This window comes from Carassius gibelio, chromosome B14 (genome assembly GCF_023724105.1).
Source record: "Carassius gibelio isolate Cgi1373 ecotype wild population from Czech Republic chromosome B14, carGib1.2-hapl.c, whole genome shotgun sequence".
NCBI lineage: Eukaryota > Metazoa > Chordata > Actinopteri > Cypriniformes > Cyprinidae > Carassius > Carassius gibelio.
This window is the reverse complement of record NC_068409.1, coordinates 17,008,228-17,020,311: the sequence shown is the minus strand read 5'-3', so window position 1 is coordinate 17,020,311 and position 12,084 is coordinate 17,008,228. Positions and strand designations below refer to the sequence as shown.

Sequence of the window (12,084 nt, the reverse complement as noted above, 5' to 3'; positions counted from 1 at the left end):
TTACTATTATTTTCCCACCAGCCATTCATTCATTTTAAAATAGATCTAAACGATGCCGTCTCTGATGCAACACAATGATGAGGACCTCGTCAAACTGCACACAATGCGTCGGATCCAAGACATTGTGCAGCTCTTCAAAAGAAGGGGGAAAAAAAATCTCCCACACAAATTTTATTTCTAGGTCAGAAATTCCCATGGGGTTTCGAAACACAGATGAAGTGAAACACAAATTCAAGCGAGCCTGCGCCACGACAGAGCTCACGGAAAGAGAGAGAGCGAGGGAGGGATGGCAGGGAGAGATTTCAGATGCTGTATAAATCCAAAAAAAAGACCCTCATGAGTGGTTTTGTGGTACTTGGTCACATATTATTAATTTATTTTAGGCTTATAGTTGTGATCTGTATTGTTGGGCGTATTGTTGAGCTGTTGGTCAGTCTGATATCTCCGGAAGTCCTCCCAACCATCCTTGACATCGGTCAGTGCCAGGATGACCAAACGGGAATGAGAGCCACCTCCGGCTGGAACGTGTTCACCACCGGGACGAAATTCAAGATGGCCGCTCCCACGAAGTAAATGTTGGCCATTCGGTAGAACTGCACGGATAACTTCATTGGGATGAAAGACCACAGTCTGTATTTGTTGGTTTTGATGACGTTGCCTTCAGTTTTTCTGCTTAGGTTTCATCAGATCTTTAAAGGGTAAGTTGGAGACCACTGTCCTGACGTGTCTGCGTCTGTGCCACGTCCAGCCCTGATTAAGTTTGGGTTTGTCCAGGTCATGACGTCCCAGCTAAAACAAACCTCCCCTGCATGATAGAAATCCTAAGGGCCTTCCTAAGACCTCCAGCACAGAAACTGTAATTTATAAGAAGCTGCCCTGCTCGCCTCTCACATCACCTGTACGAGTGAGGATAAAAAAGAAGTAACAAACAGACCAAACCAACAGACAGATCTCCTTTCACATCATCTGAAATGCTTGTTTTGTCATCCTAAAATGCTTAATCAAAGTCTCGTCAAAGCGCTTCATTATAATCAACTCTCAGAACTGTGTTCCTAAACAGCAGGCTCTGAAAATAAGATAATTAAAAAAATATTATAATGATTTCTCCTACTGCAGCAAATTAAAAAGTGACTATTTCGTTCTCTTCAACTTACTAGATGGAAACGTGCTTTATTTGCTAATTTAAATTTTGCACGTACATTTGATTTGTAACGTTGGATGGAAACAGCTAGTGGCTGGCTGCCCGTTTTTGAGAATAAAAATAACCATCATTTAAAGGACAACAAAATTAATACAAGTGGCTTCTAATGATGTATTCAGCTGTTATGAAGCGAAACGATCAGTCTGTGCAAGAAACAGGACATACTTTACAACATTATTAATGGGTCGCAGTTGATCAGAGATCCATACAGATCACGCAACGCTTCAGCACGCATGTGATTTGCATTAATTCTTAAGTTTAACCATCATAGACTGAAAGTGTATCATTTGCATTTTCCAGTCTACACATTCAAGTGATTTTAAACCATTCAAGATGATTCGAGATGATTAACAGAACTGATTTCTCTTTCACGTCTCTTTTTGCTTGAATGGATACATACACACAAAGTTACGTTAAAATACTCATCTCTGCAAGCATTCTCTTAATAAACACAGTTGGTAATGTCTTAAGTGACTGTTGAGATGTGTGTCAGTATATTCGGTTTGTGCATTTGTTCTTAAAGTGACAGCAGCCTATAAATAACTGCTGCTGTCTGCGTCATTAATGCTAATGAAATAACAAAATACAGCCTTGACAAAGATTAATCTATATTTAATTTACAAAGTGAAAACTATTGTCTTATTTTACCCTTAATTATTATATTTCTGTACCTTAATACTGCTGTTACTGACTTTTATTTGTAACTTTTTGTTGTAGGCCTATTCATCCATGCTTGTAATTGGTGTATTTGTTCTCAATGTATTATTGACTTTATTACTTGTGGTTTTGGTGTGATATGGAAGTACTAAAAGTACGCTTTCAGTAATAAATGAAAAACAAACTTTTTTTTTTTGCTGATCCAAAAACAATTATTTGACCCATGACTCAAAATCGGTACTATGATCTGAACCTTGAATTTTTGTGTTTAGTTGCACAAGTAATTATTACCTGTAATCAAGAACCTCAGACAAACAGGGGAATCCGACTTTTCCATGAACAGGTTCTTCTGGACAGTTAGTTTTAATGAAATTTTCATTTTTGAACTGTGGGTCAGTATAGACTGTATAGGTGAGCTTTCCAAAATAACATATTTAGACATGGTCACATTGGAGAGATTTCACACACAAATGTGTCACTGTCTATTGTCAATAGAGTAGCAATGCATGAACACAGAAAGTCACCTTAAAACCAAACAGCTGTCAGTTCGTCGATGCAATGAATCCGCAAATTGAAACTTCCTACGGATCCGTGGATTCCTATAAATGTAACTGGGAAAATTCGAGATCAATGAGATCACACATTTTCTCTCTGAGGGACCATGCATGCATGAAGCCATGCGTTTAACAGCTACTGCATTTGCACTCGAAATGACTAATATATAAATACCATACTGTGATTAAAAGCAGTGAGCTCATATATCGGTCTCAGTGCATTCTGCTCCAATACAAGCATGCACACACACACACACACACACACACACAGAGCCCGTTCTGCAGCTGTCACTAGCTGACACGGCCCTGCAGCGCACCATGTGTTGTGTAAGTCTGATGGAAGCAGAGGTTCAGTAGTGGAGCGCATGGATGCCTCGTCCCAGGACGGCTGGCCCTCTTGTTTCGTGTGGCACAGCTGTTAGAGTACAGCATCGCTCCTCTCCTCCGTCTCTTTCTCTGTTTCCTTCCCCTCCCTTCCATCCCTCCTCTTCCTGACAAATAGGACAAAGATCTGTGAATCCCTAATTCCTCCAGTGGCACAGACGCATTGAAGAGCGGAAAGCATCTGGTTATTCTGCTCTTCTCTTTTCATCAGCCCTCTCACATCTCAACAACACTATAGGAGAGGAGAGGAGACTTGCTTCTAGGTCTCATGTGCATTTCCATCTCCCCTGAGGACGAAGTTGAAGCTCAGAGCGTGCTCTTTCCAAGCCCAGGAGACAGCTCAGTTATATGCCATTGAAAGGTGAAGTGTGGGATCTTTTTTAATACTTTCCAGTTTAATATGCAGCGAAGCAGTTATTTCCTTGAAGTGTAAATATAGAGACTCTCTGGCTCGAAACATCGCTCTGATTGCTTGAGCGTCCCGGCCAGCCAGTAATACACAGCCAATAGCGTGAGTTTGGGGGCGGGGCTATCTATCTGACATGATCATTTAGAAATCATTCTAATATTCTGATTTATTATGAGTGTTGGAAACAGTTCTGCTGTCTAATATATTTGATCAATAAAAGGGTAAAAAGAACTGCATTTATTCAAAATAAAAATACAAATTCTAATAATATATATTTTAATAATATATTTTCTTTACTATCACTTTTTATCAATTTAACACATCCTTGTGTAATAAAAGTATTGATTTTATTTTAAAAAAAGAAAGAAAGATATTACTGACCAGTAGTATATTGTTATTACAAAATATTTATATTTATATACATTGCTCTTTTTTTTTTTTACTTTTTATTAATCAAAGTATCCCTAAAAAAGTATCACATGTTCTGAAAAAAATATTAAGCAGCAGAACTGTTTCCAACTTTGATAATGAATCATCATATTAGAAAGATTTCTAAAGGATCATGTGATAATGATCCGAAAAATTCAGCTTTGCATCACAGAAATAAATGATAATTTAAAGTATAATACATTTAAAAACAATTATTTTAAATTGTACTAATATATCACAATATTACAGTTTTTTTCTGTATTTTTGATCAAATAAATGCAGGCTTGATGAACAGAAGAAACTTCTTTCAAAAACATTAAAAATAGTAATGTTTCCAAACTTTTGGTCTGTACTGTATATATATATATATATAAGATCAGGGTTTGAACCTGGGTCTCTTTGCACACTTAATGAAAAATATGACTAGACTAGTGAGAGATTAATGGGATCTTTTCTCAGGTGAAAAATATTAGACTGGCGTCTGTAATGGCAGTGCTTCAGTGAAGCTCCAGTCTTGTCAGACTTTTACTATTTAATTACCGCAGCTCGGTCACACTGACTGCCAGCTCCAGCGGTGAACGTGCAGCTCTGTCTGTAAGACAGCGACTTGTTCTCTCACTTCCTGGCCGAGATCTCCATGGCAGCCACACTTGACATTGAGCATAGCGTGTGGCTTCATTGTTCTTTCACATCGATAGCGTCAGGGCCGTTAAGAAAGACAGGAAGTTAGTCCTCAGGGGTAAAACCCTGACTTCTGAATACGAAAAAAAAAAAAAAAGATTATTGGATTAAATTTGAGAAGAAATAACTATTCCAAACCTTTGCATTCATTAATTAAATTAAAATAATTATTTTAAATACGTTTGTAATACAGTTTCTGAGATAAGATAGTTTAACTTTTTTTTTCATTATACATTTGTCACCTCTGATAAAATAGTTTTATCTTTAAATGCAAATATGAATATTATAAAAATATTATTATTAATTTGCAATGGTTGTTCACATTTTAAAGCTTGCAAAATACAATTATTTTATTATTATTGATAATAATTTGCAAGAGTTATTAACATTGTACAATGATATCTACACATTTTATGAAATGAGCACACTGTAAAAAAACAGAAGATGATTTTTATAAACTGTAAAAACAAATATTATTGGAGATCATTTGACAAAAAAATACTATATAATTTATTATTTCACTATTTATATGTTTTCTATTTCAAAATCTGATGCGTTGCTTTTTTCTAGCCAATGAAATATTTTAAAGCTATGTATGCATAACACGATTTGTATTCACATACAGACTATTTCTTCATGTTTGTGAGTCAGCAAGGGGTCTATTAAGGTGAACAATCTTTATTTCTGATCTCTATTTCGACCTAGCTTTTATTTTGCAGCTGCTTTGGCCTACAGGGCCATTCTTTTACACCGAGTCCATAGTTTACTGGAATGACGTTCATGCCTTTCTGCTTTAATGTCCCCTGTGGCTGCCTCCATCGCCCATGAGAACTGCTTTTTCCCCCTCTCTGTCTATCAGAGGAGCGCAAGTGTTGCCTTTTCGTCCATTATGTATTCTGGCACCCAGTCAGTCATAAAGTGGGCACAACACCCCGCTCCAAACACTCCTCAAGCATCTCACCCCCGTCTCTCAATCACCTGCGAAAATAACGTGTCTTAGCCTTCTCTCCTCGTGGATTTATGGTAATTTAAGCATAATACATCAGCGCGTATTGTAGGGCTATTGAAAACTTATCAAAGAGCTCCTCATTTTCCTGGGAACCATAAAGTTATTAGTCATGTGCTGTGTTAGCAGAATCCATATTTAAAGCAAACTGTGAGCATCATAATCATGTACACGTCCCAACTGGCCTACAATGGGATTAAACACACAACATGACTGAGAACTAATTCAATATTGTTCTTCTAGTTAATCTAATGAACCTGTGAGTAGTGTGCTGCTATAATACTCACACTATTTCTGAAGTACAGTACTGTATATAGCATTAATAATGTGTGCAATATGTTGATGAATCAACAATATTGAAGAAAATTACATGTCTAATTCTATTCGATAAGTAATCATTTTGAAAGATTTCCAAATAATATGACAAAAATATAATAAAGATATAAGACAAAAATGCAGAAAGTTGCATGTATCTTCATATTTAAGAATTAAGCCTACGTGATTCATGTAAATGGAACCATATTTTAAATTTTAAATGGACTTTTTTATGAAAAACATTTCGTTGTGTAGTTTTCATCCTTGGCAGCTTTCATTGGCCAAGGCCCGCCCATGAGGCCGTTTGACTGACATGTTAAACAACCAATCACAGTTCGTTTCATTCACCGTCACGTTTCGAGGTGTGGAAATGTCGACACAACCGACACAGACCGGTGTGCAAAACTCTTGCACATATTTTAAATATTATATGCCACGAAATTAAAATATTTCACATACTTTTGAAAATCCAGTGTTTAGTTGTTTCGGATATGTGCTCTTCATCACAATTGTAAACACAGTAAACACACGATATCTGTTTCAAGGCGGAAAGTTAAAGAACGCAACACACACAGATCCAGGGGTGGTTCTAGAGTGAGTGGAGATCTGGGGCTTAGCCCAGAAAAATCCATATATGTGACTTTTTATTTTAATAAATCAGAAAGATTTACCTTGTTTAAAATATACAAAAACAATAAAAACAAAAACAAATTTAAAACATTTTATTTAAAGTATTGAGGAAAATACATTTGCTTTTTGCAAACAAAAATTAAGAATTGCAAAACAAATGAAACGGCGCGAAAGCAATGATTTTGCAATACATATTTTCCATGGTCATATCTATTAATTTATTTGCAACGCTGCTTTTATTTTGCGTGTCAGTCTAGTTTGAGCTTGAGATACCATTTTTCCTTTGCGCTTCACTTTTCTGCACGTCTCTCTTTGTGGCACTGTTTCGACGTGGGGGCGGAGTCAATGGATGGGGGCGTGTACAACATGCCTCCGTGGAAGTGACGTCATCGGCCCGAGACGCAGCTCACTGATCCAGGTCCTGTCATGATGAGCAGAGACTTAGTGGATCGTTTATTTTTATTCAGTAGCATTAAAACATTCATGTTTTCGTTTTATTTACTTTATTAACAAATGTATAAGAATTAGCAGCGTTTGTTCAAGTTAAAGAAGTTGTTAACATGAACATCTGCTGTTTATTTCTCTCGATGTGCATCGTGCACACTTTTATAGCATTATGTGTAGGCCTATTGGGATCGCAAATCATTTGAGTCAATTCGGGAGTTCGTAGCGGGATCGCGAATCATTTGAGTCAATTTGGGGATCGCGAATCATTTGAATCAGTTCGGGAGTTCGTAGCGGGATCGCGAATCATTTGAGTCAATTTGGGGATCGTAAATCATTTGAAGCAGTTGGAGAGTTCGTAGCGGTATCGCGAATCATTTGAGTCAGTTTGGGGATCGCAAATCATTTGAGTCAGTTCGGGAGTCCGGAGCGGGATCGCGAATCATTTGAGTCCATTTGGGGATCGCGAATCATTTGAATCAGTTCGGGAGTTCGTAGCGGGATCGCGAATCACTTGAGTCAGTTTGGGGATCGCAAATCATTTGAGTCAGATTCGCGATCCCTTTCTTCGTAGCGAGATCACGAATAATTTGAGTCAATTTGGGGATCGCGAATTATTTGAATAAGTTCGGGAGTTCATAGCGGGGTCGCGAATCACTTGAGTCAGTTTGAGTATCGCGAATCATTTGAATCAGCTCGGGAGTTCGGAGCGGTTTCGCGAATCATTTGAGTCATTTGGGGGTTCGCGAATCATAGCTGTATATTTTAACTAATTTAGTAGTATCAAGTATATTCAAAAACTAAACAAATCATGCCTAAAAGTGCACTAGGCTAATGTAAAGTTACATGATGAAGTCATACTGGTGCACGTGTGCATTTTGAGTGCGTTCTTTCACTGCATTATTCAGTGTATTCAAATGCATTTATGAATGCATGTGAATGATCACAAAATTCAAGATATGAACCCTTTGTGCCAAAGGGGGATCTTTCTTGTCATTATAGAACCTTTTTAGCATAAAAGGTTCGTTGTAGTTTAGTAAAGAACCCTATGGTTCTATATAGAACCCCAATGATCCCTTTCTTCTAAAAGTTTGTTAGATCACCTATCAATAGACTAAAACAAAGGTATGTGAACAAAATGTACCCACACCAAAATTTAAATCATTAAACAGTGTGGCAAAACATACATGTAAAAATACTTAAAGTGCCCTAATATATTTAAAACAGTAGCTAACATTCTCCATTTTAATGATGCATAGTTCGCATAGGCAAGATGAGGCCGGAATATGAACGCAATCCGTTAATGGTTCATTGTTTTAATGGTTTTCTATGGGAAACGATTTAAAGTGAAACTTTACACATTGTGTTTATATTCTGGCTTCATCTGCTTGCCTGTACAAAATGTACATAATCAATAAGGTTTTAAATGAATTTTTACTTTTAATATCTACATTTTACTACATTACTACTTAATGCAAACAGTGTAAAAATAAATAGCGGTCTCAGGGTTGCCAGGTTTTCGCAACAAACCCCGCCCAACTGCTACTCAAAACTTTCCGGAGGGTAAAATACACGTGTTTTCGTCAAATTTGCATTCCAGGGGCTAAATATCATGTTATTGGGATTGCTTCAACCCACGGACATGAAGAACAACCAGCGGCAACAGTGTTAACGTATCCAAAATACGCGGGAAAACCGTGGACTTGGCAACACTGCGGGAGTAAAACTTCGTTTTGCCCTCCAGGTGGGCGTTCCTATAGGTGTGTGACGTCACGAAAAAAACTATCAATATAAAAGTAGCTCGAGGACTTGGCAAAACACTCTGAAATTCGCCCTCTGCTTCTATGAATAATAAATCCCGCATACTTCCATTGGAATGGATTGGCGATCTCTATCGTTTTGACAGTAACGAACGCTGTTAGACCAGGGTTAAAAAAAAAAAAACTTTTAAACTACAGTCATTATAATAACAAACAGAGTGCAGCTTAATGACGTAGCAACAGATTTTACAATACTGAGAGGACAATTTGGCCATTTGTAATTATTGATATCAAACCTTTCCAACTGAAGCCACCGTAAAACTGCAAGGAAAATTCTGTAAGGTAACGGTTTAAGAGATATAAGCTTCATTAAGCTTTAATAATTTAATTTAGATACATTTTCATTATTGTTGACATTACACAATATATATATTTACAGGTCATTATGAAATATCATTAGAATTTACAGGATTTTATACAAAATTGCCTGACAGATGCCTTGATTGTATGATCCAGATCCTTCAAATATTGTTAACTGATAGATACCAAAAAATTTCAGAGTAGCAATGATCGCTTTCTTTCTTAAATTCAACTGGTGCGCTTCGAGGCTGAAAAGATTCAGATCCTTCGCCCAATTCTTAAGCAGCAAGATTTTTTTTTCATCAACCAAAGTCTTCGACGTTAAGAAATCTAATACACCAAAAAATACGTTTAAATAATGAACCATAACATTAACATCTGATATTATAACTATTGAATCAGAAAGTTTTTTTTTTTAACATGATGTAATATCAGCTACCAGTTTTCAACTTATATCTATCAATAGTGTTAATGGTTTACAGATATATTGCGTCTTTCTTCGTTGAGGATCACTCGCCTCATCCAATCTCGAAACACTGGAGAGATGTTAAACAGAGTGGCTCACCACTCAAAGTTTATACCGTGTAGAGATGAGGACTGTCTAGCATTTACACAGCCTAGGTACTGTTGACACAGTCCAACCACCAGGGTAATGGTCCATGTCAGTCCGTCCTTTTCCATTGGATCACATGTGTCCTTCGTCGTGGCCCAGCCTGTTCATATATCCCCAGCATCAGATAAAACCTTTGTCTTAATTGGGCTGAGTTTCCTTGTTGGACCAACATCAAAAAAACAAACAAAACGAAAAAAAGCAATAGTAAAAGGACCTGTTGTGAAAATACCCTGTATGGCTTCCTGACAGCGTCAATGCATTGCATCCTGCAAACTCATTTGAAAGAACAGAAGAACCTTTAAAGTGTCAAATGAAAATGCATTGTGCTCTGGCTCTCTGCAAGAGAAAAAGAAAACAAACCAAAGCATGCTTTTAAAAGATATCTGATATACAGCTTAACTCTAGGAAAATAGACTTTCACGACTGACTCCTTTTGTAAAGCTTTCTTGGATGCAGTTGGCTACGACGTAACCCGAAAAACAAATCCTTAAAATATATGCAAAGACAAGCATAAATATTTGATCCACAGAGTAATCTACATATGACAAATATAAGTGATATATTGAAACTCTGGAACAAGCCCTGTACTGCGTGTTTTTTCTCCGGTTGTGTCTTAAAAACAACATCAACAAAAAAAAAAATCCTGATTTATTATAATTTTTTTTTACTTTGACTGTCTTTCCTTAGTCTTTCCCCTATATATTTGAAATAAATCAGCAAAAGGTGTATTGTTTTATTCTCTTTTTTTACTCTTCTTTTTTTCTCTTTTGGTCCGTTCCGCTCTCCGGATGCTTTTAATGCACGTAGTAAAGCCAGTAAACTATGTTGAAGAAGGAAAACACGGTGGGGAAGATCATCCTCGACCACTTGTCGATGGAGTTGACGTCGGACAGGTCCGGGATGTTGACCTTGAGCTGGGAAGCCCGTCTCCTGAGCCGGCTTTTCTTCTGGGTGGCGTGGCGCTCCAGGGCACTGTGGCCGTAGTTTTGCCGAGCCATGGCCGCTCGACGGTACTGAAGGGTGGAGCTGTCGTAGGCTAGCATGGTGCTACGTGGGTCTCCCAGACCCCTGGACAGATCGGACGGACCCATTTCGTTCTTCATCTCAACCGTGGTCAGCCGGATATCATCAGCGGTCATCTGGAGAGAGGAGAAACATTGTAGGATCAGGTGCAATCAAGAATCACTGTCATCTAATGGTGCATAATTGAAGAGCCCTCTATGCATTATATTTGCAAAACCAGCATCTTTCTGAGATCTGTGGGGTATTTTCAAAACACTTTTTTAATGCAACTGGAATCCGCCTTTTTAAAATCACAGACCGCAGGGTAATGCTGTTTTTGTATATGTTGAAATGATGCACAGTAATGGATTTCATGAAGTGGACCGTCCCTTTAAAACGATGATGAGTGCAGTACAACCATAGTAAACGAATCGTCAGCGACAGTTATACTGCACTCATGGTTAAGCTGTGGAATAAAAGCGTTTCAGGCAATAATATCCAGGATTATTTCCAAATTTCAACCATGGCATGGTTAAAATTCTGTCTGCGTATAAATCAGCCAAACAAATGCAAATAAAAAAGGCAAAAACATGAAGGCAGAGGTCTGGATCAACAGTTAGGTGTCAGGTTGCAGAGATGGAGGTAAGCAAAGGACGGGGCTTTCCACGAACCCTGCTTGCTTAAATTTTATTTTATCATTTAAAAAATTCATTTTAAGCATTATTATATATTAGACTGCTTAAAAATTATCAAAATTGTCCTTCAAAAGCTACGTAAACATTGCTAATGCATTTTGCTGAGCGCTAATGTTACTGTAACAAAGCGTCAAATGTTGCACCTGGCAAGTAACAATTTATCAGTACATAAATTAGTGCAATTTTTATTTATTTTTTAACTAATACCTAACCAGATTAAGGTTAGTTCCCCATTGTGTTGTTCACCTTGTCCATAGATTTTCTGCTTTGAACATTGCTTTGAAATATTGTCTAACACGAGTGTAATATCTCACATGATTTACATTTGATTACATCATATAGATTTATCAGCCACTTGGCTTTTTTGTAGACAATAATCTTGGCTATTCAAATTTTACAGACCTTAATTTATGTTTATAAGTAATTACCCCAAAATCAAATTCATTACTCTGAATGTCCCAAAAGTGAAGTCTCGTTCACACCAAGAATGATTACTGTAAAGATATCTACTGTATAAGGATAATTCAGCTAGTGTCCACAGCAATGCATGACATCATCTGTTTATAATGATAATTACAAATTATATCGATTCTGATTGGCTACCAATGCTTTTATCGTTTCGACGGTATCACTCTTCTGCAGTGTTGGGGAAAGCTACTTTTAAAAGTAATGCATTACAATATTGAGTTACTCAAAGTAACAAATTGCGTTATTTAGGTACTTCTACGGAAAGTGATGCGTGATGTTGCATTTTGTCACCTGGGTAAGGCTTGATTATCAGTTTTTTAATAACAAAAAATCCCAAAAGTTATGTGTTTGGCAGCTTAATTGTAAAACATAATTTGTTTAAAAGTAATGCGTTACTTGAAAAAGTAAAATTGGTTATGCAAATCACATTTCTTATTTAACATTTTTCTTCTGTGTTTTTATCGTTATAGTTGTAG

At 37.1% G+C, this 12,084-nt stretch overlaps 2 protein-coding genes across 4 annotated transcripts in view; both read right to left on the bottom strand.

Moving 5' to 3' along the window:
• The window catches only part of LOC127971522 (GDNF family receptor alpha-4-like), a 236,256-nt gene that overhangs the window by 185,765 nt on the left and 38,407 nt on the right, over nt 1-12,084 (bottom strand). The window lies entirely within an intron of this gene.
• The window catches only part of LOC127971520 (gamma-aminobutyric acid receptor subunit beta-2-like), a 41,679-nt gene continuing 38,414 nt past the window's right edge, over nt 8,820-12,084 (bottom strand). For all 3 annotated transcript variants that reach the window (XM_052574580.1, XM_052574579.1, XM_052574578.1), the window contains one exon: nt 8,820-10,582. In XM_052574580.1, the coding sequence (XP_052430540.1) occupies nt 10,238-10,582 (345 nt within the window). In that variant the 3' untranslated portion in view covers nt 8,820-10,237. The remainder of the gene's footprint in view (nt 10,583-12,084) is intronic.